This window comes from Conger conger, chromosome 4 (assembly GCF_963514075.1).
Source record: "Conger conger chromosome 4, fConCon1.1, whole genome shotgun sequence".
Classification (NCBI taxonomy): Eukaryota; Metazoa; Chordata; class Actinopteri; order Anguilliformes; family Congridae; genus Conger; species Conger conger.
The window spans coordinates 21,690,498-21,716,405 of record NC_083763.1 but is presented as its reverse complement, the minus strand read 5'-3'; the positions used below and the strand labels follow the sequence as shown (position 1 = coordinate 21,716,405).

At 40.7% G+C, this 25,908-nt stretch overlaps 2 protein-coding genes across 3 annotated transcripts in view; one reads left to right on the top strand and one right to left on the bottom strand.

Moving 5' to 3' along the window:
- The first annotated feature begins 766 nt into the window (after positions 1-766).
- Positions 767-9,086, top strand: olfml2ba (olfactomedin-like 2Ba). Of its 2 annotated transcripts, none has more exons than XM_061238227.1 (8): positions 767-1,225; positions 1,588-1,851; positions 2,052-2,159; positions 3,650-3,805; positions 4,474-4,669; positions 5,217-6,149; positions 7,392-7,568; positions 7,725-9,086. In XM_061238227.1, exons 1-8 carry the CDS (start codon positions 1,046-1,048, stop codon positions 8,324-8,326), a joined length of 2,616 nt encoding a protein of 871 aa, XP_061094211.1. In that variant the 5' UTR covers positions 767-1,045; the 3' UTR covers positions 8,327-9,086. The 2 variants fall into 2 exon arrangements, with proteins under 2 accessions (XP_061094211.1, XP_061094212.1); XM_061238228.1 differs by having other exon boundaries at positions 1,109-1,225; positions 1,659-1,851.
- Positions 9,087-11,136: 2,050 nt separating this feature from the next.
- atf6 (activating transcription factor 6) overlaps positions 11,137-25,908 on the bottom strand; it is a 46,634-nt gene continuing 31,862 nt past the window's right edge. Inside the window, exons 15-16 of the mRNA XM_061238229.1 lie at positions 20,333-20,417; positions 11,137-13,869 (exon numbers count right to left, since the gene is read on the bottom strand). Of these exons, the coding sequence (XP_061094213.1) occupies positions 13,673-13,869; positions 20,333-20,417 (282 nt within the window). The 3' untranslated portion in view covers positions 11,137-13,672. The remainder of the gene's footprint in view (positions 13,870-20,332; positions 20,418-25,908) is intronic.

The following is a 25,908-nucleotide window of genomic DNA, read 5'->3' as shown; positions in this document are numbered from 1 at the left end:
CAGACAGAACAAACTCAGAAACATTACACTTAGTGTCGCATAATAAATAGTGTCATAATAATTTAGCACACCAGTGCTTAGCCTAATTGGCATTCATCCTATTCATTTGCTGGTTTGTGTATGTGAATTGGATGCAAAATTGGTTTGCAAAATTCAATGAGAAAAGTCATTTGGGAGTAGAAAGCATAGTTTTGAACGCAGTTTTACAAACCGTTGAAGTTTTATGTTTAGTTTTCACAAACGACGTATTGCTTTAGGAAATGTGTACACAATCAAGAAAACTACGTATAATTGAATAGCAACCGAAATATCCACAGGTGGCGCTGTCGGATAAGATTTAACGATGTCTTGCTAAATTTAGCAACAGTATTGTTGAAGGTAGTTTTAATCTATAAACCTTTCCTGGCTAGTATAGGCAACTGCATTGTAGATTACCACACTATGGAAATATTAACACATATAGCTAAGGCTTTTTGCGCTATTTTCATATACGTATATAAAATGAAGACAAGTTTCCCCATCTAGTTAATCCTTAATCTTTTCACGTGTGTGTTTTTGCCTGACACAAAATGTAAGTAAATAGTTGTTATAAGTTATCTCTTGTTATTTTGTCTGAATGACACTTGGCATCTTTGAAGAATGGGGTGAGACAAGACAAGATCCTGAAGGACTTGAATTGTGTGATAAAACTCCTCCCTGCTTTGGTCATTTGGAACAGGTCCTCCCCACTTACACAAGAACATTCAGACGCTGCTATTTCCATCCACCCAGCATTCATATACTGCATAGGGATTACAGTTACCCGACATTACCAAATTGGATTCTTATAAAACAAGAAGACATAATTTGGTCGTCAGGTTATTTTGCTCAAGAAATCAGTGGATATCTAACTACAAAATGCACTTGGTACTTGCGTGAAAATACAACGCAATAATCTCAATGAAATCAACCCAAACTTGCATTTATACCAAACTTTATTGCTGAAAGGAACAACGCTGCGTCCATTTCACCCCTCTTGCTGGATTTTTTTCTGCAAGCACCTGTGATGTGTAAACTGGAATTCTTGTGCGTTTTGTGGTGCGCTCTTTCTTCCAGTTTAGCCGTGTCACCTGAATCAATTGACAGTACATTGAAAGATGGTAAACCTAGAAATAAAGAAAAATATGTTGAACGAAGTGTGACTCTTGAGGAGGAGACGGACAAGCAGGATAATATCCTTACGCAGGTAATTAATGATGGCAGTGCTTTTTCCCCTGCATGCAATTATAAATGTAGTGGTTTAATCAGTAAGCACTGTTGTTTTTAAAGTTACTGTTTAGATTTATACATGTCTGACGTCAATTTGAGAGAACTACCTAATATTGTTTGCCATTTTTGTGAATACTTTGAAATACAGTAACCTCATTACCCTCATATGGAAACGCCTAAAAAGCATAAATGCTTTGCGCTTTAATTACAGTGTAGCAAAACTGACATTTCTCACTCAAAGTAGGCTGATTCATGAGTATAATAAATACTGAAACCTTTTTTTATTTGTTGACTTGTTGTGCAGTTGTGGAAAACGCCTTCGTCTTCTTTCCGTTGTAGCTGCTGGGTGATTATGACAAAGTGAAAGCGCTTTCGGAAGGCTCTGACTGTCGCTGTAAATGTGTTGTCAGACCCCTGAGCAGGAGCGCCTGCCGGCGGATCGAGGAAGGCAGCGCCAAGGCACAAGACTTTTACACAGTGGAGACTGTGACATCGGGGCCGAACTGCAAGTGCGCGTGCATTGCCCCCCCTTCGGCTTTGAACCCCTGTGAGGGGGATTTTAGGCTGAAGAAACTCCAGGATGCAGGAAAAGAGAACATTAAGGTAAAAAAAAAAAATCCCGTAACACCGAGAGCAGCTTATTACACATTAGGCTTTTCAATATTCCATACACAACCCCCAGTAATTGCTACATTTTACTGCATTTCCCAATTATACCTATGATAACTGCTTTCGTGCACAAACCTTTACCTCAGGCATGCATTGGAAAACCTCACTGATTTATTTCCTATCTTTGTGTTTAGCTTTCAACAATTATGGAACTACTTGAAGGCTCTTTTTATGGAATGGATCTGCTGAAGTTGCATTCACTTACAACAAAACTAATCGGTCGTGTTGAAAATATTGAAAAGGTAAGTACATTTTTTAATTTGTTGCTGTTGTTAAGCACATTAAAAACTCATAACAAGGTCAGGGAATTGAAAGCGATTGAGAACTATACACCAACAAGACCCGTCCGTTCTGCCACTTCATGCCGTCTGGCGCCTCCCCCTCGCCACACCTGCACTTCACGCTCACGATTGCTGTCTGTCCTGGTCCCACGGTGGTGGAATGACCTCCCGGTGGATGTCAGAACGGCAGACTGCAGACTTCAAGAGCAGACTGAAGACTCACCTCTTCAGGCTACACCTTTCCCTCCCTACCTCACCACCATGATTAGCCTTATATATGCCATAGACTGTAATGGCACTTATGTATAGATTGTATAGATATTGTTACTTGTATAGATATTGTTTTTTGTATTTTTTGTATTAGCTATTGTATTGTTGTATTCTAGCTGCCAACTGTGGTATGCTAGTTTGGAAGTTGATTGTATTCTTCAAGGGTTCTGATTATCTGTATGTTTACACTAGGACTCGGAACACTTGAAGGGTCAGTGTCTATATCTGTAGTCAGCATTTATTTTAATGCTGAAAACACATGTTGCAGTGTTATGAGAGCTTTTGCAATGCAAACGTTTTTGTGTATGTTTACAAACAAATACATAAATCTGAAATTCTGTCTAAATACCTTAGAACAAGGATACTCAATCTTTCCCAGATGCAGGCTTTTGTTCCAACCAAGCATTTACACACCTGATGCTACTAATCAACCATTAGAGTTTTTGCTAATGACCTTGATTAGTAGAATCAGGTGTGTAACTGCTTGGTTGGAACAAAAACCTGCACCCACACTGACCCTTTCTGGATAAGATTGAGTATCCCTGGCTTAGAATATTGTATTCCCAAGGTTTTCTGTCAGTGTGCTTCCTGATCTTGAATGATGTTCATGTTTGATAACATTTCAAGCAAAAAAAAAAAAAGCTCAGGACTGCTGGAAGGCACTTCCACACATATCACTTGAAGGGTGAAGGCCTGCATAAGGCCGTTGCTTCACCTAGGTTCAGTTTACAGGGTTTTCATTCACCAAGAGAGCCTGGTCTGGGCAGTCGGACAGCTTTGTCAGTGTCAGCTGCAGATAGCATAGTCCTCCAGAGCAGCAGCCAGCAGTGTACCTCACACTGCAGAGGAAATCCTGCTGGTCTGTGCTCCATTAGACTGAAAAGACATTGTAGTGGCAACCATTTGGCAGGCCTACACAAACAGGCTTTCCTATTTAAGGAAAATAAGGCATGCACATTAGTTACGAAAACAATACTGTGCTCTTTATCCAAATTGATAATGTACTGTGTATTGCTTTGCTGAATTACTTAGCAGATGCCCTTATCTTGGAATTTTTTTGTTTACATGTAACATATTTCTATAATTTTACTTTGGGATTCCTGTGTACCTGGCAAGCTCATTGCTGTGTGAATTTAGCTGCTGTACCATTCTGATTTGCTTGGTTTTTTTTCTTTCAATAGGCCTTCACTCAAAACCACACCAAAGAGAGAGCTAGTCTGAAGAACAGCTTTAAAGAGGAGGCACGCTCAGAGGAGAGCCCGTTCCACCAGCGTGTTGAGAAGAAGAATCATCTCAGCGAGCTGGGAGAGGCTGCCGCGGCCTACGCACATGCACAGGTGGGCCCACCTTATTCACCAAAGGCACCAGAGTTTGCTAATGTTTCTTGTTCATTAATACAAATAGAGAGTACCTGTTCATGAAGATTTGTTTTCAAATAGAGATTTTCATAGACTATATTTAAACAATTTCACAGAATGATATTTCCTGTGTGTGATACAAATGTATATTCAGGTTCTGCAACAGCTGTAGTTATTGACAATGCACTTCATTATTTGAAACTGGAAACAAATTATAGACTCAAAGGATACTTTATCAAAGCCAAGTGTCCAATATGTGTTTTTTCCATTGCTTTTGTTCTGTTTAACTTACTGTCTAAAACAAAATAGGAAAAAATGCTAAAATAATTAGCGTAGTAATTTGAATCTTGGCAAGTCTAATAATTAATTTATATAAGAATTAGTTTTTGGCTCAAAATGGTCTAAAGTGATGAGCACTTCTGCTGTGAATTACAGGCATGGTCTTGATATGCTGTGGCTTACCTGTAATCCAAGGCTGGAAATTTATTGAGAAAACTTGCAACTACTTTACAGTGGTTTTATAAGGGCCAGCCTTGTTTTCACGTGTTTCCAGGGAAAAGATTTTTGTACAACAATGAACGATAATGCAAGTGGAAGTAGTTGTGGTTGTTAGATTGTTGTTAGATTAGTGCTTTTTTCCACAATAGAAAATTGAAGAAAGGTTTGTTGGGAGCCAGGGATTCTCCAGACCTTCACCGAAGAGAACCCCAACAGTGGCCCAGAGGCCTCGGGAGGGACAGTGGACACCCAACTGGGCTCAGACAGGTCCACGTGGGTCAGTCATCAGAGGGATAACCTATTATAAATCTAACACGGTGGATGATGGGGATGAGGATGAGAATGGTAAGTATGGCTGTGGTTGCTTCACATTTCAAATGACATCATTGTCCCTGTGGGAAGCATACAAATGTCTTGTTTTGAATGATCATTGTATTACACAGTTGGAAAGAACAGTGTTATGCATATTGTAATGACTCAAGTCGAGGGTTATGCAAAGGGGTGTACTCCCAGATTAACTAGTTCAGTCAAATGCAACATCAGTGAGAGGTACAGAGCAACCACTGGATTGATGCGTATTGTCCTGTAGTACTGTATACCTTGCAGACAGTACACAGGCAGGTCAAGATTCACTGGCTTATGGTTGAGTGCATTGGAGCAGCGCATGGTCTTCAGCTTTAGTGCTCTTTGTGTACATTTGGGGGTTCCAACTATATTCCAAATAATGCAAAATAATAATATAAATCTTATTTAGCAAAAAAGTAAAAGAAGTTAGACTAAAATTGCAGTGTAGGGACCAGTTATTATTAAAAAGCAATTATCTGTATACAGCAGCTGTTGTGGTTGTGTAGTAAACATCTGATGTTGATTTGTTCTTTTTTTATCTGAACAGTACCAGATGAAGAATTTATGAGTGGTGATGGTTCTATTGATCTGTTGATTGAAGATCAGCTCCTCAAGCACAAAGCCCCACGCCCCAGGACCAATGGGAGGGTGAGGTCTGTGTCTCCTCCACTCACAGCGGCCAGAACAGAGAGAGGCGGGACTTCCGGCCCACGGTTTGTCCAGGTGCCCAAAACAAAACCTCCGACTCCGGAAACTGCCACCACACCTACAACGAGCGTCCCTGAGATGTTTTCAGGGACTACCGTAATTAATGGCACAGGGTCTACCATGGGGAATACCACCCCGGAAACATCCAGGACCACAGTGGTGCCCACCAGCAAGGAACCCATTCCCATGAGTACAGCGGCCCTGAATGCGATGACAGCGACTGTTTCCAGGGGCTTACCAGTTATTCCTGAGTCTACATCAGCCATTCCCGAGAGAACAGCAACCATTCTTAAGACCACAGAATCCAGTCTGGACACCACAGCACTCATTCCAGAAATTCCTATAAACAAAACAGACATTACCATGACAACCATAACCACTTCCAAAACCACAACAACAAGTCCAGAACTCACCACGTCCGTACCAGAAATCACAACTGTTATTCCTACAATCCCACTGACATTTCCCACAACCACAGTGGCCAATACTATTACCGCTACCGCTCACACCACCACTACACCGACACTCACCACCTCTCCCAACCCCACCACATCGCCCACTCCACAAACAGCCAGAATACAAAGAGAATCTACCACCTTGTCCCTGTTGACCACATTCCCAACATTAACAGAAAGACAAACCTCCACCTCTGCTGCTCCAACTACTGCAATCACCAACCAGAGAACAACAGCTAGACGAAAGTACCGAATCAGCTGGACTGAGAGAATGTCTGAGGAAAAGATTCAGGGGGTACTGCAGAGCAGCATTCCTGGTATGTTAAAACCCTGTGCTCACGCCGTTAGTTAATTTGATATACGAATAGCTTTAGTTAAATTAATACTTATTTATGGTGCTTATAGATTAACAGTTTCATAGTGTAGTCCACACACATACTAAGAAAGTATCAGCCAAAGAGCTGGGAGAAAATCCTCAACACAATTGTATGTATAAGTGGCCCATGCATGAAAAATACACTCAGCAAGCACTTATTTTTTAGACTTAAATGTTCTGCTGCTTTTTCCTATGCACTTAAAAGGTTTGATGCGTGGTGTGTTCAGACATGCTCTTCTGTATACCACTGTTGTAATGTGTGGTTATTTGCGTTACTGTCACCTTCCTGTCAGCTTTGACCAGTCGGCTTCGATCTCCTCTGGCCTCTCTCATTAAGAATACGCTTTTGCCTGCACAACTGCTGAACACTGGATGTTTTTTGTTTCTCTGCAAACTCTAGAGAATGCTGTGCATGAATATCCCAGGAGATCAGCTGTTTCTGATACTCAAACTACCCTGTCTGGCACCAACAATCATTCCACGGTCACTTAGATCACATTTCTTCCCCATTCTGACATTTGGTCTGAAAAACAGCTGAACCACTTGACCACGTCTGAATGCTTTTATGCATTGAGTTGCTGCCACATGATTGGCTGATTGAATATTTGCATAAACAAGCTGGTGTACAGGTCTACCTAATAAAGTGGACACTGAGTGTATATGAATCTCTCTTTTGTCTCTTATTGTGCAACACAGCAAATAGATGTTTTTGTTCAGGATTCCCTATGCAATCTTGAAAACAGAAACTTTATAGACATCAGCAGGGAGAGGTTGTACGCATGTCACACAGGAGCATTTTAAGTAAACCTTTGATGCGATCATAGTTCTGTACTGGGGTTCAAGTACACCTCCCCCTTGAAAACTGAAGTGTACCAGAATCCAGCTGTAAGCAGTGTTTTGTAAAGTGTAAATTTCCAAAGCATCAGCTCAATGACATAAAACCATTGTACATAGCTGTGTGTACAAAAAAACATGTTATATGTTGTTTGACAGATTATGGGACACGCTTTTTTAACAGAAGCAGTTTAAGATCAGCTACCTACAAGCTTCCTTCTCATTGTAACCATCACTCCTGACAGAAATATAGATAGTACTATATATATAAAATATATATATAAAAGCTCCTAACTATACAGTCAGGAGCTTTCAAAGGGTCTCACTAAATTGGTTTTGTTGTTCACAGAGGAATGTAAAGATACCTTGGCCACAATATCTGACCCCATCACGCAAAATACATATGGCCGAAACGAGGGTGCATGGATGAAGGACCCCAAGGCACTCAACGACAAGATCTATGTCACAAATTACTACTACGGGAACAATCTGCTGGAATTCCGCAATATGGAGATTTTCAAACAAGGTATTTCCATCTTCAATTAATATTTTTTTGATTGAAAAAGTAAAAATACTGAAGTTAGTCATTTCAAATGATATCTTGTGGGTCTTGGTGTAATCTTTATTTTGCACACCCCCCCCCCCTCCCCCTCCCCTTCCCTTCCTCTGCCCTCACCTCTAGGACGCTTTACCAACTCCTACAAACTGCCATACAGCTGGTTTGGCACCGGCCATGTGGTGTATAATGGTGCCTTCTACTACAACCGGGCCCACTCCCGTGACATCATCAAGTTTGACCTGCGGAAGCGGTACGTGGCAGCGTGGACCATGCTACACGACGCCTTGTTTGAGGAGACCACACCCTGGAGGTGGAATGGGCATTCCAACGTGGACTTTGCAGTGGATGAGAGTGGGCTGTGGGTGGTCTATCCGGCGATAGACGACGAGAGCTTCCATCAGGAGGTGATCATCCTGAGCAAGATGAACCCCGGAGACCTGAGCATGCACAGGGAGACATCTTGGAGGACAGGCCTGAGGAAGGACTTCTATGGCAACTGCTTTGTAGTCTGCGGTGTGCTGTACGCGGTCAACAGCTACAACCAGATGAATGCCAACATCCTGTATGCCTACGACACCCACACAAACACGCAGATGGTACCCAGGCTCCCCTTCGTAAACAACTACACTTACACCACGCAAATCGACTACAACCCCAAGGACCGAATTCTGTATGCATGGGACAACGGTCACCAGGTTACATACAATGTTATATTTGCCTACTGAGAAAGGCAGCTGGAAAACTATAGCTATTTGAAATGGTCCCAGCACATTTTTGTACAAAGACTAAAGGGAAAAAAAAGAATAAATTCTATATGTGTGAGTGGATTGTAGATCAGTCTACCCGTTTTATCATGCATCAACCATTTGTATAGCTAACTGTTCTGCCGTAAATGTTTTGTGTTTTCAGCATTTTTCATGAACTATTTAATGTTTGCTTTTTTTACCTCCTTAAGGGCTGGCAAATTAAATCATTCATTGAAGCATGGTAACAGGTTTATGGTATTGATTCTCAGAAATCTATCATAGTATCTATTATATACTGTACTGATATTCCTTAGTTACAAGATGGATTGAGTGACTTATCTGAGTAAAATAGAAAGAATATAACATATGCATAGCTAGAAAAATCTACTGGATTAGGGAGTTTAGAAATTCGATTGAAACAGGAAATCTACACAGTAAATAAACAGGATTAACACATTTTTAGATCAATTTAAATAAGTTGTAAATTATAATTAAATATGAATGACAAAATAGCAAACCGGGAACACATATAAAATACTACCATTACTTCGTTTTAACAAAGTTTGAATCAAAGGATGGCCGGTTTTATATATATAGTACTATCTATATTTCTGTATTTATCTAGTTAACATTGCTCAACGGATCTCTTTTTTAAGTTGTAAAAGCACTTATTCCTTTTGCATTGGGCTATATGTTTTTCAGTGTTTTGAGCAGGCTGCATTAAAAATGTCTCAAATCCTTCTGTAGTTGTTGGGCTCTTTCCTGTCACCGGACACTCTAGAAACAAATATGCATAAATCAGAGGGCGATAGAATTTCCTTGGAGATACTGCAGTCTAATCTGGACCCTGTTATGCTGGGATCACTCTGCATATCCACACAATTTATAAGCACCTCTGAGGCTGAATTAATGCTTTTCTTTGGCTGTGGTTTCAGTTTGGAATTTAATTTTAAGAGTTATTTTCATTTAGCCAAAAAAAATGTAAAGTAAAAGTTTACTTTTCCAAAGCCTGTGTTTTATTTTGAATATTCAGTTACTTTTACATTACATTACATTATTGGCATTTGGCAGACGCTCTTATCCAGAGCGACGTACAACAAAGTGCATACCCATAACCAGGGATAAGTTCGCTGAAAGACCCTAGAGGGAAGTACAATTTCAACTGCTACCTGTACAACAAAGATAAGGACAAGGGCCATTTTTTTTTTTTTTTTGAACAAACAAACAAACAGAGCAAAACTATCCAAACACTGCTTACCTAGCCAACTAAAAATACCGATACACAAAGCAAGTCACAGAGACAACAATTAAGGTTCACAGAGAGGTAGGGAGGGATGGGGAGAGGTGCTGCTCGAAGAGGTGTGTCTTCAGCTTGCGCTTGAAGGTGGGGAGAGATTCTATAGTTCTGACCTCAACGGGGAGTTCGTTCCACCACCGTGGAGCCAGAATAGATAGTAGTCGTGAGCGTGAGGTGGAGGTTCTGAGAGGGGGAGGTGCCAAGCGGCCTGTGGAGGCTGAACGAAGAGGTCTGGCAGGGGTGTAGGGTCTGATGATTTTTTGCAGATAAGCTGGGGAAGACCCTTTAACTGCTTGGAAGGCTAGCACCAATGTTTTGAATTTGATGCGAGCCATGACAGGCAGCCAGTGGAGGGAAGTAAGCAGGGGGGTGACGTGTGAGTATTTGGGAAGGTTGAAGACCAGACGAGCTGCTGCATTCTGGATGAGTTGGAGGGGTCTGATGGCGGACGCTGGGAGGCCAGCCAAGAGGGAATTGCAGTAGTCCAGGCGGGACAGAACCATCGCTTGGACCAGGAGCTGGGTTGAGTAGGGGGTGAGAAAGGGGCGGATTCTCCGTATGTTGTATAGGAAGAACCTGCAAGACCGGGTCACCGCCGCAATGTTCTCGGAAAGGGACAGTCTGCTGTCCATCACCACGCCGAGGTTCCTTGAACTGGGTGACGGCGTGAGTGTGGTATCCCCGAGGGAAATGGAGAGATCCAGATGGGGAGAGGTATTAGCAGGGATGAATATCATTTCAGTTTTACCTGGGTTGAGCTTTAGATGGTGGTTGTCCATCCAGCTCTGGATGTCCCTCAGGCAAGCAGAGATACGGGCTGAAACCTGCGTATCAGACGGCGGGAACGAGACGAAGAGTTGGGTATCGTCCGCGTAGCAGTGGTAGGATAGCCCATGTGCAGTGATCACAGGGCCAAGGGAGCGAGTGTAAAGAGAAAAAAGAAGTGGGCCAAGGACTGAGCCCTGGGGAACTCCTGTGGCGAGGGGCCGAGGTGTCGATACCGAACCAGCCCAGGCAACCTGGAAGGAGCGACCAGAGAGGTAGGACTCAATCCAGTCCAGGGCTGTGCCACAGATGCCCGTTGCTGAGAGGGCAGACAGGAGGATGGAGTGATCCACAGTGTCGAAGGCAGCAGAGAGATCTAGAAGAATGAGGACAGAGGAGAGGGAGGCTGCTCGTGCGGCATGGAGTGACTCACTGACAGAGTGGAGCGCAGTCTCTGTCGAGTGGCCCGATCTGAAGCCAGACTGATGGGGGTCTAGCAGGTTGTTGTTAGAAAAGAAGGAAGAAAGTTGAGTAGAAGCGGCTCGTTCTATAGTTTTAGAAAGGAAAGGAAGAAGAGATACCGGGCGGTAGTTCTGGATGATGGAGGGATCCAGGGTAGGCTTTTTTACTTGTTTGATGAAGTGAAGTGCACACACATGCTCACACGCAGGCGCTCTCACACACGCACGCACGCACGCACGCACGCACACACACACACACAGTTCAGTTTTCTTCCAGTGCTTTATTTCCTTTACTTATATCATTATTTAAAACAATCTGGCCTGAAATTATGTTTATTAAGTATATTTCATTTAGTTATACAGGTTATTTGTGCCCGACTCCCTGAATGTAACAGACAATAATTCTGAATCTCACGCATTTGAATTAAATCAAAGATATTAAGCTCAAAATCCAAACAAACACAGGTAAACAAGTTTAAGTAAAATAATGTAAAGGAAAATAAATAAATAAATAGTTGTTGGAACCTTTTAACAAAAAAATTGTTTACAGGTAACATGAGTTTAGACTGATAATGTTTAGCTTCATCTTCAAAATCCATGAACAAAAAAAAAAACATCCAGTTACAATACCATATTCAGAAAACTGAATTTCACCAAATAAAACTTTACTTGGTCCTGCTTTCAACCCTCCCATCAGCATTGACTGTGGCACAGACTACAGTACTATAACTAACAGTTAGACGACTGAATACAGCGAGCATCTTTAAGGAATACTCCAACATTTTGGGAAATATACCTTTTTACCCACTTACCCAGACCAAGACGAGATGTTCAATTTCATTTTTTTTTTTGCACATTCACTGGCTCGGTTGTGCATGTTAGCATAACGTGTTACCTTAGTATAAAGACTTGAAACCTATAGGAGTCAGTAGCCAACCTCCTTCAAAGTGAAGAAATACACCTTGTAGCAACTCTGAAGCTGTCTTATTTACGCAAGACATAATGTGTATTTGAAATATAACTAACTATAACCGCTGAACACACATGTATCCTTCCGTCTTCCACTGATTGTTTTGTTTACAAGTGAGTGAGTGCGCTTTGTTCTGTATCTAGCTTCACTGTCAGAGGGTGCGCGGATCACTGCGCTCAACCAGTGGAAGACAGAAGGATACATGCATGTTCAGTGGTTATAGTTCCAACCATCTAACTTCTCTAAAAACAACATTTCTCTTTTCTAGTAGTTTTTTTTCCCCCAACACATGTATTTCAAATACACGATACCTTGTGTAAATAAGAAAGCTTCAGATTAAAAAAAAAATGTTATTCCAACATGGAAACCAAGCCAGTGAATGCACAAAAATGAAATCGAACACCTGTTTGATGGTATAGGTGTGAAATCGAACACCTTTACCATCAAACAGGTATATTTCCCCAAATATTGGTGTATTCCTTTAAAAATAGTCAATAAATCATGTGACAATTCTTTTAAAATAAATTTTGTACAGCTCAAATGCATATAGCACAATATGCAAATTCTGTTTCCATTCTGTTGTTTCATTTCATTTAGATGTCCTTGTACACTGAAAGACAATTCCAAATCAAACTTTGTCTTTGCCAATTTGTAAAACACTTTTAATGAATGCCCAAAGCCATGAAGTACAAGTAATTTAACTTCTTGTGTCAATCAAAGTTTTTTTATGCAATAAGAATGCTCCTCACAAGGTGAGGAATATCCTGATTAATCGCTTTTTGAAGTCTGGGAACACTCTTCATGTTTCACGCTCAGAACACCAGTATAGCTCCTGGAGGGTTTCATGGAGGGTGCACCTTTGGACACCATAAGACCAGAGTCTATGAGGACTATGAGTCAGAACATCTGTATATTGGTTCATTTGACTGTAGCTGAAGGCTTTAAAATACATTTTCAATATCACAGGAGAAACGTGTGTGTGAATTGTGCACATAAATCATGCATTGACATTTGCTTTAGAATTTAATTCTTCATAATAACTTCCTAGAATATCTACTGAAGATACAGGCTTTTAAATGTATTAATGCCCATGTTTGCATAAACCTTCCACTGAAATTGAACCCAGAATTATAGTCACAGCTGTAATAAATAAATAACATTGGCAGAAATATTAAATTTTACCTTTCATTAACAAAACACAGTGCAAAAGCTGAAGAGGCGAGGCGATAGTCTCGAACACAAAAAAAACCTCATCACAACATAAATAATCTTTTCTCACTTTCAGGTTTTATACAGAACCCCAAATTATGTTTTAATAAATATTCCAGAAAGTAAAAATGTGGCTCAATACATGATGGCATTCTGAACAGGACGTGGGGGTGAGCAATACATTTAAATTATTTGTGCTTTGAAGGGGTTACTCAGGGTTCAATGCTGGGACCCCCACTGTTATTTACCAATTATCCTGATGAGGAGAGTCTGGGGTCGCAGCCAGGAAATGGCTTGTCCCCAGTAACTGTGATGAAAACAGGAGCTGAAAAGAGCACAGTCAGCTGACAGACCCCATTTCAAATATTCTGGAGGCTTTCAGATTTTTAGATTCCATATCAAGCAAGACTCAAACATTATTTTCACCCAAATAAGTGAAGAGACAACAGAAATTCAGTTCTGGGATTTGGTGCCAATATAAAAATAAAAAAGTCAATGAGCAAAATCCCATTGTTTTTCCAGAGTATTGTCAGTTAAAATAATTGTAAATATCTTCCTTCTTTATTCACTTGTAAATAAATAAATTCTGTGCATCTTGTTTACTTTTCTTAAGGTATCCGAGTCTAAGCAGAGCCTGTCAATACTCCGACTGGAGGTGTGGCCTGGCCATGGACTGGGCCCGAGTGATAGGAGGAGTCGGTGTGATTGACACGCAGGAATGGTGGGATGCTGGAGGACTTTATGTGGAGGATCCTGGTATCCATGACTTCACAGTCGATCTGCATCATTGTTTCATACTCTTTGTCTTTAATCACACTGTCTGTAATGAGAAACAACCATTTCAGATATGCATGCAAACAAATCAGTCACAGTTCATTTCAGATTACCCCCAACGTTATAACATTAATCTGTTGCATTGGTCTCAAATATTACTTTGTTCATTCAACATTCCAGTCCTGATTAGTTTAGGTGAATAAGCATAAAATACAAGCTAGTCAAAAAATCTCTAGTTAAAATTCAACTGAGCCTGAGGAGATGACTGGACTTCGTGGAATTCTTTCTTTAAGAGGCAAGTGAAGGACTGGAGTAATGCTTTTGATTCAAGGTCACTGAATCCACTGTGAAGTGGATTATGAGGGGTTAAACAGCACTGGGAGGATGGAGTAAAAGCAGATGGTGAACAGAAGTGAATCACCTTGGAGCTCCTCCACACAGATAAACAGAATTGCGCATTTAGAACGAGCCTTGTTGCATTAAGACCTTTGGATGATTAACGACATAGTCAGGTTTTTCCATCTCATCGGGCTTTGAACACAGCCTGATGGTCACAGCAAGTATCCAGAGAAACACCCAATTAAATCCGCTGTTCCGCAAAACAAAGATATTTCTCTAGTTTTTGAAGTGAAAAAGACATTCTTATTTGCTGTCCGTGTCCATTAACTGCAGGTCACATGGGAAAACCAAATACATTTGGGAAGCTAGCATCTTATTGTGGTACACGGGGGATCAAACCACGGACCTTGCAGGTCCCAGTCATGTACCTTAACCACTACGCTACAGGCCGCCCTCATTGCTTAACTAATATGACCTACACTATAACACACCTTACAATCATGTTGGATTAGTCACTCTGATACTGGGCTACAGAAGGATACATTTTTTTAAACAGGACTTTTGTCAGTCTTGGCAGAATTCAGAGACTGTGTCCTGTGATTGGTTAGGTAGGAGGCCATCCTGACAGATTGGCTCTGAAATGGCTCAGGCCAAGCCTTGCAGTCCACTGCTGGAAACCACATCACTGGGATTCCCCTAGCCTGACCTGTTGCCAGACTGTCATTCTTGGTGCTGTACATGATAAGTTTAATCAAACATGGTCGCACGACTGCTACTGACCCCACTGTATGAATGCCACTGTGGGGAAAACACTGCCTGTCCAACAGCTGAGGCCTAATCACCATCTGAACCTTGTGCAGCCTTCAGTGTAGCTTCTTAATAATGTCCAAGCCTGACTGGGCTGGGTAAATTCTGGAATACGCCTGGCTCCGTCTTTCAACCCCTGGCCAAGCCACAGCCTGACATTGAACGCAAGAGTTTGCGATAACTGCCAATTCCAAAATTATAAAAATCTGAGCGTCCCACATTTGCCAGAACATTTGCTGTTGTGATGTGGGAACATTCTTTCAAGTTATTGCCCATCAGTTTCTGCTAAAATGCAGTTTTTTAATCAGAGTTTTAATCAGAACTCTGTGAGAATACTGTAACTGCATATAAAAGCCTAAAGCCCATGAATAAAACATGCACATCTACATGCGATGCAATGGGGGGGACCATTAAGGATGACTTGCGGAAAAATGTTTCTGCTACAGCACAGTAGTGTACATTCGCGTATTCAGAAATATAACATGCATTCAAATGAATGTCTGTAATGGAGGTTGTGCTTCATTTGCTCTGACTGCATATGTGAATAATAAAGTATATGTATGGAAATCCAGTAGCCTATATGAAAAATCAACTGCAGGGTGCAATGTTATGTAAGAATTGGCAAGCATCAACATTACACTATTCTGACAGTTTATTTCAAGCAAATATTGAAGCACGATGCTGCAGCGTGAAATACATTTCAGTAAAAAAGAATTAAATAAGAAACCAAGATAATAACCTAGTCCATTTTGAAAAGAAAAATGAATTCCTGAATATTCTAGAAAAACTGAACTAAAGGATTTTGGCTTGATTTTGGCTGGAACAACAGAAAACAGGGACGTTTTTGTTTTGACTGTAATCTCAGGATCTCCGGGACAAGCCCAGATGAAGTTTGCTGTGCTGTACTGTGCTGTGCTTAGTGGCCACGTAGAGCAGAAGGGAATACGCTGGCATTCTTCTCACTGCTGGAAGCTAACTCCTTCTGGAAGATAACTGCCAGGGGAGGAAATAAGAGCAGCATGTGTTGCAATTTCGAAGGAACTAGCTGGATTTGTCAGGCCAGCCCAAAACAAAATAATAATAAACAAAATAAATACCCTAATGGTTCTAATGGCATGCCTTTGATGCACATGTATTCCTTTAATTAAATTGAGAGTGAGAGTCCATGCACTTGTGGACCCAGAACATCTGAATTTACTGATAGGCCAAGTGTAATAAATAAAAAATAAAAAAATAAAAAAATATATTTGGCTGATATTAAGTAATCCGTGAGACAAGATAGTGCTCCTAAGAGACAAATAACTATGATGGTGTTGATCAGCTAGGTGATAAGAACACCGAAAAATCAAAGTAATCAAAATCAAAATCTGTCATCTACTTGTTCTCTACCTATCAGGCATTTTGAATGTCCAAGCCTATGCACTTCCGTATAAACCAATTGTATGTCGCTTTCGATAAAAGCCAAATAAAAAGGCAAATGCAATGCAATGTAATGTAATGTAATGTCAATACTGCATTCTGGATTTTGTTGAAACTGCTGCAATGCAAAACATCATAGAATGCCTTGCATGACAGAATTTGAATTGATCATTTTTAACCTTCAAAAAAATGTATTTACAAAAAAATGATAAGTGGATTTCTATTATGATAAAGTTTTCCTGGAACTTGAGTGAATAGTTCCTTTCAAAGAGCTACTGGAATGGTATTTATTAAAACTACAATCAGCATAGAGATGTACAGGCTAGCAGTCCCAGGTGCTGTCTGTGCACTTGCAGCTAATCCTAATGACAGGGAAAAAGACCAGAGTCATTGGTCATAGATTTTCACTTCACTCATGAAACTGTGCACAGTAACCCGTAACACCTTACCACCAATAGAGCTGCATGGACCTTTGCACTTCTCTCAAATCAAATTTGCACATCTCTCAAATCACAACCCTGAATCTCCAGGAGTTAACAGGTCTTATAACACATACTGAATGAATAATATAACACTTTGCTTGTTTCTTCGGTTGCCTTCAACTTATCATTTCTGTCAGGCTGACTGGGCATAAATCAGGAAACTCAGTGAAAAACAATGTCATCCTTTTCCCATAAAGGTCAACTTTCTCTCGGCTCTCTGTGAGGATCTGTCCAAGATATAAGCAAAACAGATGGACATTGCTAGACAGAAATATCCAAGCAAACCTTTTCAATTAGAAATACCAGAAAAAAAAGGCTCCAGATGGTCTAAATACAGTATTGAACACATGTTGGAGCTAAGAAGGATTAGAATACACTTTGGAATGAGAGAGAAAAAAAAAGAGTTACAAAAGAGTGATTCCAACAAAAGATAATATAAAATTAACTTAGTAAAAACCAAGGTACCTGCATAAAGTTATGATCCAACATTTCTCCTCACTCCAGGGAGTGACTTCACTACATGTGAAGGATTACAATGGAAAGACGGCAATATCAATTTCTCATGTCAAATGCTCAACATTACATAGCAGCATAAATTGGCTTTTTATTATCACCAAGCAAGGAGATAGCAAGAGGGGAAGACCGTGTTCGAAGAGAGAAAGAGACGGTGGTGGATGGTCATGAAAGAAAAGGCTACTGGCTTCCCTGTCATCTAATGATGTTTTCACCAGAAGAAACATACAACTGTAAATAGAACCTTACGTTGGCTATTCATCAAATGCTTATGTCGAAGTATGAAGTCCAAAATACTTGCCAACAGTCAGCTCCATTGTCAGAAATCAGTGGCATGATTGACATGTCAATATACAGTTAAAATTACAGGTTTAAATGATTCAGAGGCATTGTAAATTTTGGTCGGATACAACTGTCATTTAGGAATTGTGCACTACGGCATGTATGCATACATGCTCTTCAGGTCACACTTAGACACGGCAGAAGCAGAAGAACCCCTAACTTGTAAATGTTAATTCACCAGAATATAATGCACAAAAACAAGAACAAAAACTTATTTGACCAGGCTAACGATGCAGGACTCAAATACATATCCACTAGGGTTACAGCAAGACCATATCCGGCGTTTCTGAAATATGGAGCAGCAAATCTCATGGGCTTATAGGAAAACCTCATTATGGTAGGGTCCAGTCTGTGAGGACCTAGCTTTGTGCCCTGGTGGGCTGACCAAACCAGCAAAACCCTAATTACTTGATTTCTCAAGAAAGGTTTGAAATGCACTGGAAAGAAATGCACCATCTACACCCTGTGAAATGTTCATCAGGGTGTAGTTCACTTCTCATGCATAATAATGCATAAGTATTCAGAAGGAAAAAACAGGCAGTAACACAAGTGGTCCAACACATCTGGTATCTGACAAAGTAATGGCCTGTTTTTTACAGAGGGACAGTATGCTCAAACAACCACATATGGATATATTTTAATGTTTTTTTTCTCAATAAACTCATTGTTTGTGATTCAAGACCAATTAGTCGGTTGTGGACGTGGGATTACACTGCTTGTTTAACATGAGCCCATCCCATTCCAGATACAGGCTGAAGACAGCTTTCACCTCTCCACAGTGTTGGCACATCCAACACATCAAGCACAGCTTACAAAATGCGCTATTCTTTCCTTCCTAGATAGAGTATAGAGTATATTCAACTGAGTCACTTGTCCCGGGCTAAATGAAAATCGAATGTTTCAACAATGAGGGCCGGGCCAGAGGAGATGGCATATCAATGAGCAACACCCGAGGGGAAAAACACACAAACGTTCATCCAGCTCCATAGTACAGTCACATCAGATCTCAGCGATCTCTCCTGCACAGCAAACCCTCATTTTATTAGCCTTGGGAAGCAATAACCCAACTGTAGACTGCAGTGAACAGTGAAACATCCTGAAGACCAATGATTTTTCCCTTACAAGGGGGGTGCTGCAAATGATGCATACTCCCTGAAAAAGGCTAACAGCTGAAACATTTACTTACTCCCTCTGTGTTTTCATGTGTCTTCACTGTTGATAAATCACTGGATATTATATTTTTTTAAGTGTGGACCCATGCTTTTTGAGCTACAAATAATGGTTAACAGACATGACATGTTCAAAATGCTCGATGTGCAATACGCAGGCGCTATATTCATCCAAATAATTTATTACTCATTATTATTAACAATAATAAAATGATTCATCCAAAGAATTTCTTGGCAGGCAAAAAAAAACTTTTTTGTCAGAAGGGAACGATACCCAATCACTATTTAGTACACCAACTTACTTTGGTTTTTGTGTTTAAACGGTTCACCAATCACCGGGTTGTGATTTTTCAAACGCCAACTTTTCAATTGGCTTAAAATCCTTTCAAGTCTGAGGCCATCAATTCTACACTCAAGCGATATTTGTACTTTGTATTAAAGGCTTTGAAGCTGCCTGAAATCTTAGTTGACACGTCCCTCAAACACATAGCAACCGAACAAAACATCTAATCAGAAGCTATGCTGCCATATAAGGCATGTTGGGATTTGAGGAACAGCCCTGGCTTTGAGATAGAAAGCCTGTGCAAACACCATACCATGTGTTTAATGGTGGAAAAAATAAATTGCATGAATCCACGTGGAATTTCAAGACAGAGCTACACCACCCTTTTCTAAGTTAGGAATAAAATTCATCTGCTTCCTATTGAGACAGTATCAATTTTCCAACCTGTATTTAAAGCAATGCAAATTCCAGCAGGAACACGCTTAGATTTTGCACTGTGTGGGAAGGGGAGACACTCTATATCATAATTCAGTGGGTGCCTTAAATGTGTCTGAATTCCAGACAGAAATCAATCAATAGAATCTCTGACATCAATAATTTAAAAGCATTTTGTAAAATACATCAGAAGAAGCTAAGATTGGAAAGAAAGATTTGAAAGATTTGAGTACAACAATTTCTTAAATGACAGCCTTTAAAACTTTATATCTAAAGAAATTGATAACTGCCTCATCACTCTGCACAAATCAAAGTTACAGCAGTGACTGAACTGCTTGCAAGTAGCAGACTCTACTCCGTACTGCAGGCCTAGCACTGTGGTCCTCCCAGCATGACCCCAGAGAAAGAAGGGAAATGACCCAATCCTCAGATCAGAGGCTCTCATTATAGGGCCGCAGTGATGACAGCAAAACAGAACTGAAAAGTTCCTTAGGCGGTGGTCATTCATGACGACAGACGAGATGCAAAGAGGAGTAATGTTTAGGCTAGAAAATCTTACCATGAAATATTGTTAATGAAATGTAAGTGGTAGCACATTTTTGTTGTTTATCATTTTCCTACAGTGAAACTATACATGACGTGAATGGTTGTAACCTCTATTATTAATTGAAAAAATATAAAATAAAATGCAAGAAAAAGTGTATAATATATTTTACTTGCCGTTAATGTCCATTGCGGGTAACACCACTGACATCTTGGGCCTGCTCCGCTTGTTGTGGTTTGTAGCAGGAAGCAGAAGGTGATCCTAAGCAAAGAAATTGGAATTAAATGTACATTATGGGTTTTAACTGAGTAATTCACATCACACAAATCAAGAAACACTGGGTTCATAAAATGAATTGCAGTGATACAAAAATGCATGAATGTACCCTAGAACCTTAAAGGCTATATCCAACCATAAATCACACCACTCAGTGTTGAGGACAGAAAGCTACAAGTTTGGTTAATCTCTTGCCGGGAGACCGAAAGCTCAGGTCAAGTCCCAAGATTATAATGTGGATAAGGTCACCCTCTGAACTCCATGGCAACACTGAGTCTAAAGTCTGCCTGACAGAATGAAGCCCAGCAATTTAATCAGGGCCACTCATACAAACAACTGCAAGAGCACAAGGTGTCCAATAGGCTTTCCATGAATCTGTTTTCTGAGTACAATTTGTTGAATTAAATAATTCAAAATAGGGCTTTTCTTATTGTTACACATGCTATGATTTACTTTGTGGCGTTCCATTGGGGAAATAATTACATCCTGTTCTTATAAAATAAAGAGGGGCTACTTTAAAAAAAAAAGAAAAGAAAAGTTAATTACTCACTGGAGCTTGGTACTGGGCCTTTTAAACGAAAGGAAAAGCTACTCTGCTCTAGAATCTTCAAAGGACCAACAGCATTTAATATATGTATTGGCACAAAGCGCCAAAGGGATGACAGGTTTTGGTAAACTTCAGCTCTGCAGAATCCGATTACAAACCCATCGGGTGACCTCACAACCTCGGCTTTACCCTCCAGTGGCATCAGTCAACATGTGCTACCCTTCATTTCACAGCCCTGTGTGTGCACACCAGATTGAGAGAAGCACACAATGCGTTTGTGTGACACCTGTGTTCATGAACTTCCTGTCACATGGCAGAGGTCAACCGAACCAGGAAGTTCAAACAGAGAGAATGCTGATTTGAATTTAGCCCTGAAAAAAGCAGCGGTCTAAAAGGAGCCGACAGAGGCAGAATATCAGTGGTGTGTAAACACGTGCAAGACAGCACTCCACACTAACACACTAAAGGCTCAGCTCATCCAGTCACATCAGGACATGCTGGTCTTCAGAGCACGGTAATTGAATAAGGATGTTTGGCTACATCTGAGGAAGGATTGTCAAGTTGCACATGCTGGCTGCCCACACAGGCCACATCTTGTCAATCTCAGCCAAATATGACGAGCAGAGCGAGTTCACCAACAGTTAAACCAATACCAGGACACTTTTGCTATCGCTAAGAATCTTTGCTTGCCTAAGGCTAGGATCTGTGTACAACAGAGTGGCTTGAATTAAAAATCTCTCAATCATAACTTCATAACTTCAATGTCACTTCATTATTCCAGAACTTCAGCTGAAAAGTGAGAACTGCTAAATACCATTAAACAAAATAAATCAGTTTCACAGATAAAACCGATACGTCTGAGTAAAGAACCTGGCCCACAGTTGAGGACTACAGTTGAGGACTACAGTTCCCAGCAAGCAAGCTCTGTTCAGTAGCTCCTAGGGTAAGCAGGCTGGAGGTATCAGATGATGGGGAGAGGGTTATAAGTCGCACCCACAGATCAGCTAGTGCTGCTCACCAAGAACACTGTTCCCTTAACAAGCAGCAGAGCTGTAACCTGCAATGCTTTTCGATGATCTGCCGCAGCAATCAACGGGAAACTCAACGACACTCAGGATTCAGAGGTCCCAGCAATAAAATGAAGACCAGACGATGGTCACTCATACTCATCCGGAAACAATCGAGGATTCCCGGCAGGCTGAAAAATTGCATTGTAATCAGAAAACACAATGGGAAACACACGCCTCAAAAACCAAAATTCGGCAAGAAACTCGGCAAAATAAGCCGCTGATGGAAGATTAGATGACCGCTGTCATCAAAACAACACAATTTTGGCAGGCGATTACAGTGAAATACTGATGACTCCAACAAGGACAAGAACATTCAAACCTCCCTGTGTAATGATATACCATGTTTGTGTCCAGGCCCTTGAAATGTTAGCAGGCTCACGCACTTTGGGTGTGAAGCGGTTCAATGTCCAGAAAAGCCAGGGTGACTGGATAGGAGCCCTGGAAATGGGAGTCAGAGGGAACACCCGGTGGTGGAAGCCAAAGGCGGACATGCGATCCCGGGACACATGACAGGGCCGGGCATGGGGATGACGGCAGCACAAAGGAATCCTATCAGAGCTGCCAGAGCCGATGGCTGCAATGAAGTGAGGAGGGACGCGTTTGGGATCGCCCGACTGGTGCCTTATCAGAGAAATGGGACTTGCTCTCTCACAATTAGTCAGCGAGCTGGAAGAACACTCAAGATGAGTCCCAAAACCTCAGAAGGGCTGGCCTCAGTGAGTCACTGAAAGGTATACTTATGATCTAGTTAGGGAAGGGGATTGTAAATGCTTTTTCATTTTAGCTCCAGGCAAGAAAATACTAACATATTTCGGTCTGTGGTTCATGAGCTGAACAGAAATGGTTTTCTCTTGACCAAGAAGAAAGTAAAGATCTGGAACATTTGCGGGTTGCGAAGTCACTGGCTTTCAAGCACAGGCGACGCAGGGCTGAATGAAAGAGAAGATGACAAAGGCACAGCTCTATGCTCAGGGCTTTTATAGGCTGCTGCATTAATACTTGACCTCTGGAGGGAGAGCCATTGTTACAGAGTACGCCTGTGGTCACAATGTCACCATTTGGGGTGATGCATGGCCACCATGGGTGTGTGACAATCAGTCAGATACACAAAGGACAATGACGTGAGAAGTGACTGCTAGTTCCGACCTTGCCTTTAGAAAACAGGCTGCTTCTATAGCACCTTTTTGTTAAGTAACACTCTAACTCCTGTCTTCTATAAATGTGACCCCAATGACCCCTTAAAACATGTAGAAATCTTTACATCAGTTTTTAAAACAAAAAATGCTTAATTGGATAAACCTAATTTTTTACTTGAATTTGTTACACCTATATCTTTTTAGTTTCTCTCATTCAAATGAAACTTGAAAATAAAAAATGTGGAATTGAGAGAACCTGAAAAACATGGGTGGCATGTTGAGATCTCTCCACAGATTTTACATAATATTCAAGCCTGGGGACTGTGGTGGCTATTCGTCTTTCCTGGAGATACTTCATGGTTGATTTTGAGGTATGCACCTCTGTTCAACATCAATGTCTGGACTTACCTTTGAACGTTAGCCTCTAGAATGCGTTAATATTTGGTGGAATCCATTCTTCCTACCACTTGCACAATATTTCCTGTGCACCCAGCAGCCACACAACCCCAAAGCATAATGGATCCACCTCCTTGCTTATTAGTTGGTAAGGTGTTCTTCTCTACAAAGGCTTCACCCTTTTTTCTCCAAAAGATACCTTGAGGTCATATGAATGGCTTCTTTCTGGCAACTCTGCCATGCAGGTCTTTTTTGTTTAAAGTACGTTGGATTGTTGTACTGTGAACATCTAGACCTGTGCCTGCTACTCTTTTTTGCAGCTCTTTTGCAGTGATGTGTGGGTTCTTCAGAATTTCTCACCAGGTCTCAGGCCATTCTATCTGAACATTTCTTTGTCTTCCAGACCTTGCATCGACTTAAACTGCTCCATTTATCTTCCCTTTTCTAATAAAACAGCGGAAATTGGCAGTTTGAAACGCTGAGTTTTTTGTAGCCTTCTCCTTCCTGGAGGAAATTAACCATCTTCATTCTGACATCCTTGGGCAACGGTTTAGAGGAACCGATGGTTGTTAACACCAGACACGATAGCCACCGCAGTTGGATACTTTAGAAGTCAATTCAGAATAAAAGGTTCAGCCCAGGAATTGTATTCACCTGACTTATTGAAGCCCTAACAGTACATCACCTGGGTCTGTGCCGTAGTAATAATCTTTTTAAAAAGTAATGAAGAAAAATCTCAGTAATAATAAGGGTTCCCAACTTTAGCACAGGGCCCTTTATCATTTGTAAACAGCAAAATTGAAAATAAAAAGCAATCTTGCTTTAAAATGAGCAGAAAGGTCTTATGTTAAACTATTTTTACAGTTCTAGTTTGCTTCTGTTCACCGAGATATTATTGTAAAAGGTTTTTTGACCAAGGATGCCAAATTCTTTGCATACAACTGTATTTATTACTATCCAATCTTAAAGTGACCCTTTTGAGCATATACAGTATGCTCCATAATGTTTGGGACAAAGATCTTGAACAGGAGCTGGGGGTCTTGGCAAGGCAAGTCAATGTTGACTTGCAAAGACTACTATTTGAGAAATTTAGCAACAACAGAACGACTGGAACTCAATGGTACACAATATCAGTGTAGTAGGTGTTCTTGGATGCAGCGTACAAAGTACAAAATTAAAAAGCCGCTTTCACTTATACCTGTTTTTTTTTTTTTTTTTTACTCAGCAGGCACTGATTCAAATACATTCAATTGAAACTTGCCTGTAATTTCACAAGGCATACATTTAAATTTGGAGCACACAAATGAATATAATGGCAACAAAAAGAACCCATAGAGCCAGAAAATGGCTGAATGACCAGATGCACCAGTTCAGTATCTCTTGGATCAACTGGGCTTGTGACATGAATTGGGCTTAGAATTGGGCTTTCCGAGTGAATGTAAGGATTGGAAAATTGGATGGAATGGGTAATTGGTAGGTCTAAATATTTGTTTCTGTACAATAAAATAGTATACTTAAATTATAGCACAAAACAAATTACAGCCAGCAGGTTCAATGGCATCTACGTATGACCCAGCTTGTACAAACAAATAACTTCTGTCTCTGTTCATTCAAAGAGGGGCACCCTTCTATGGAATATCTGCTCTTTTGCATGCCTAACATGCTGTGTCTTTGTCTTGCAACTAAAGACAGTTGCCATGGTCACTGGCAAGTTTACACATTCTGTGGGGTTTACACAGACTGTGCCTAATCACCAGCAGGTATCAGGATGTCTTAAAATATCCATGCTTTCTGCAAGTAGTAATTTGTGGTCATTTTTGTGAATTGGACACACCCTGTAGAGAGCTTAATTTGCATAAAAATGAGTCACTCTGGAGCACAAATTCATGCAGATAACACAACATAACTTAAATATGCATGACCTAGATGGTGTACTGTGTCACTATTTCCCTGGTTGGGCAATCTAAACCCACTGCAGCTGTTTTGTGAATCCCATATCGTGTTTTTATGGTATGAGCAGCAGTATACTGTAACAGGTGCAAAAGCATTGCAATCCTTTTGAGGATTCACGCTCAGCACTGGGGAAAATGATTCACAGTAGTATTTTTTACCCCCAAACGATACATTTACTAGAGGATATCAAATCCAACTCTATCCCTAATCCAACAAAATGTGGATTAGAGTTTATATTCAGGTTTGGAACCAATACGGGCATATGTCTCCCTGTCTGAACTCTACTCAAAATGTATTTTCTTTGAAATTAATATTGGACATGAACTCCAATATGCTTGGGTTTCACATCAGCCCCAATACTCTCATTCTAGCCA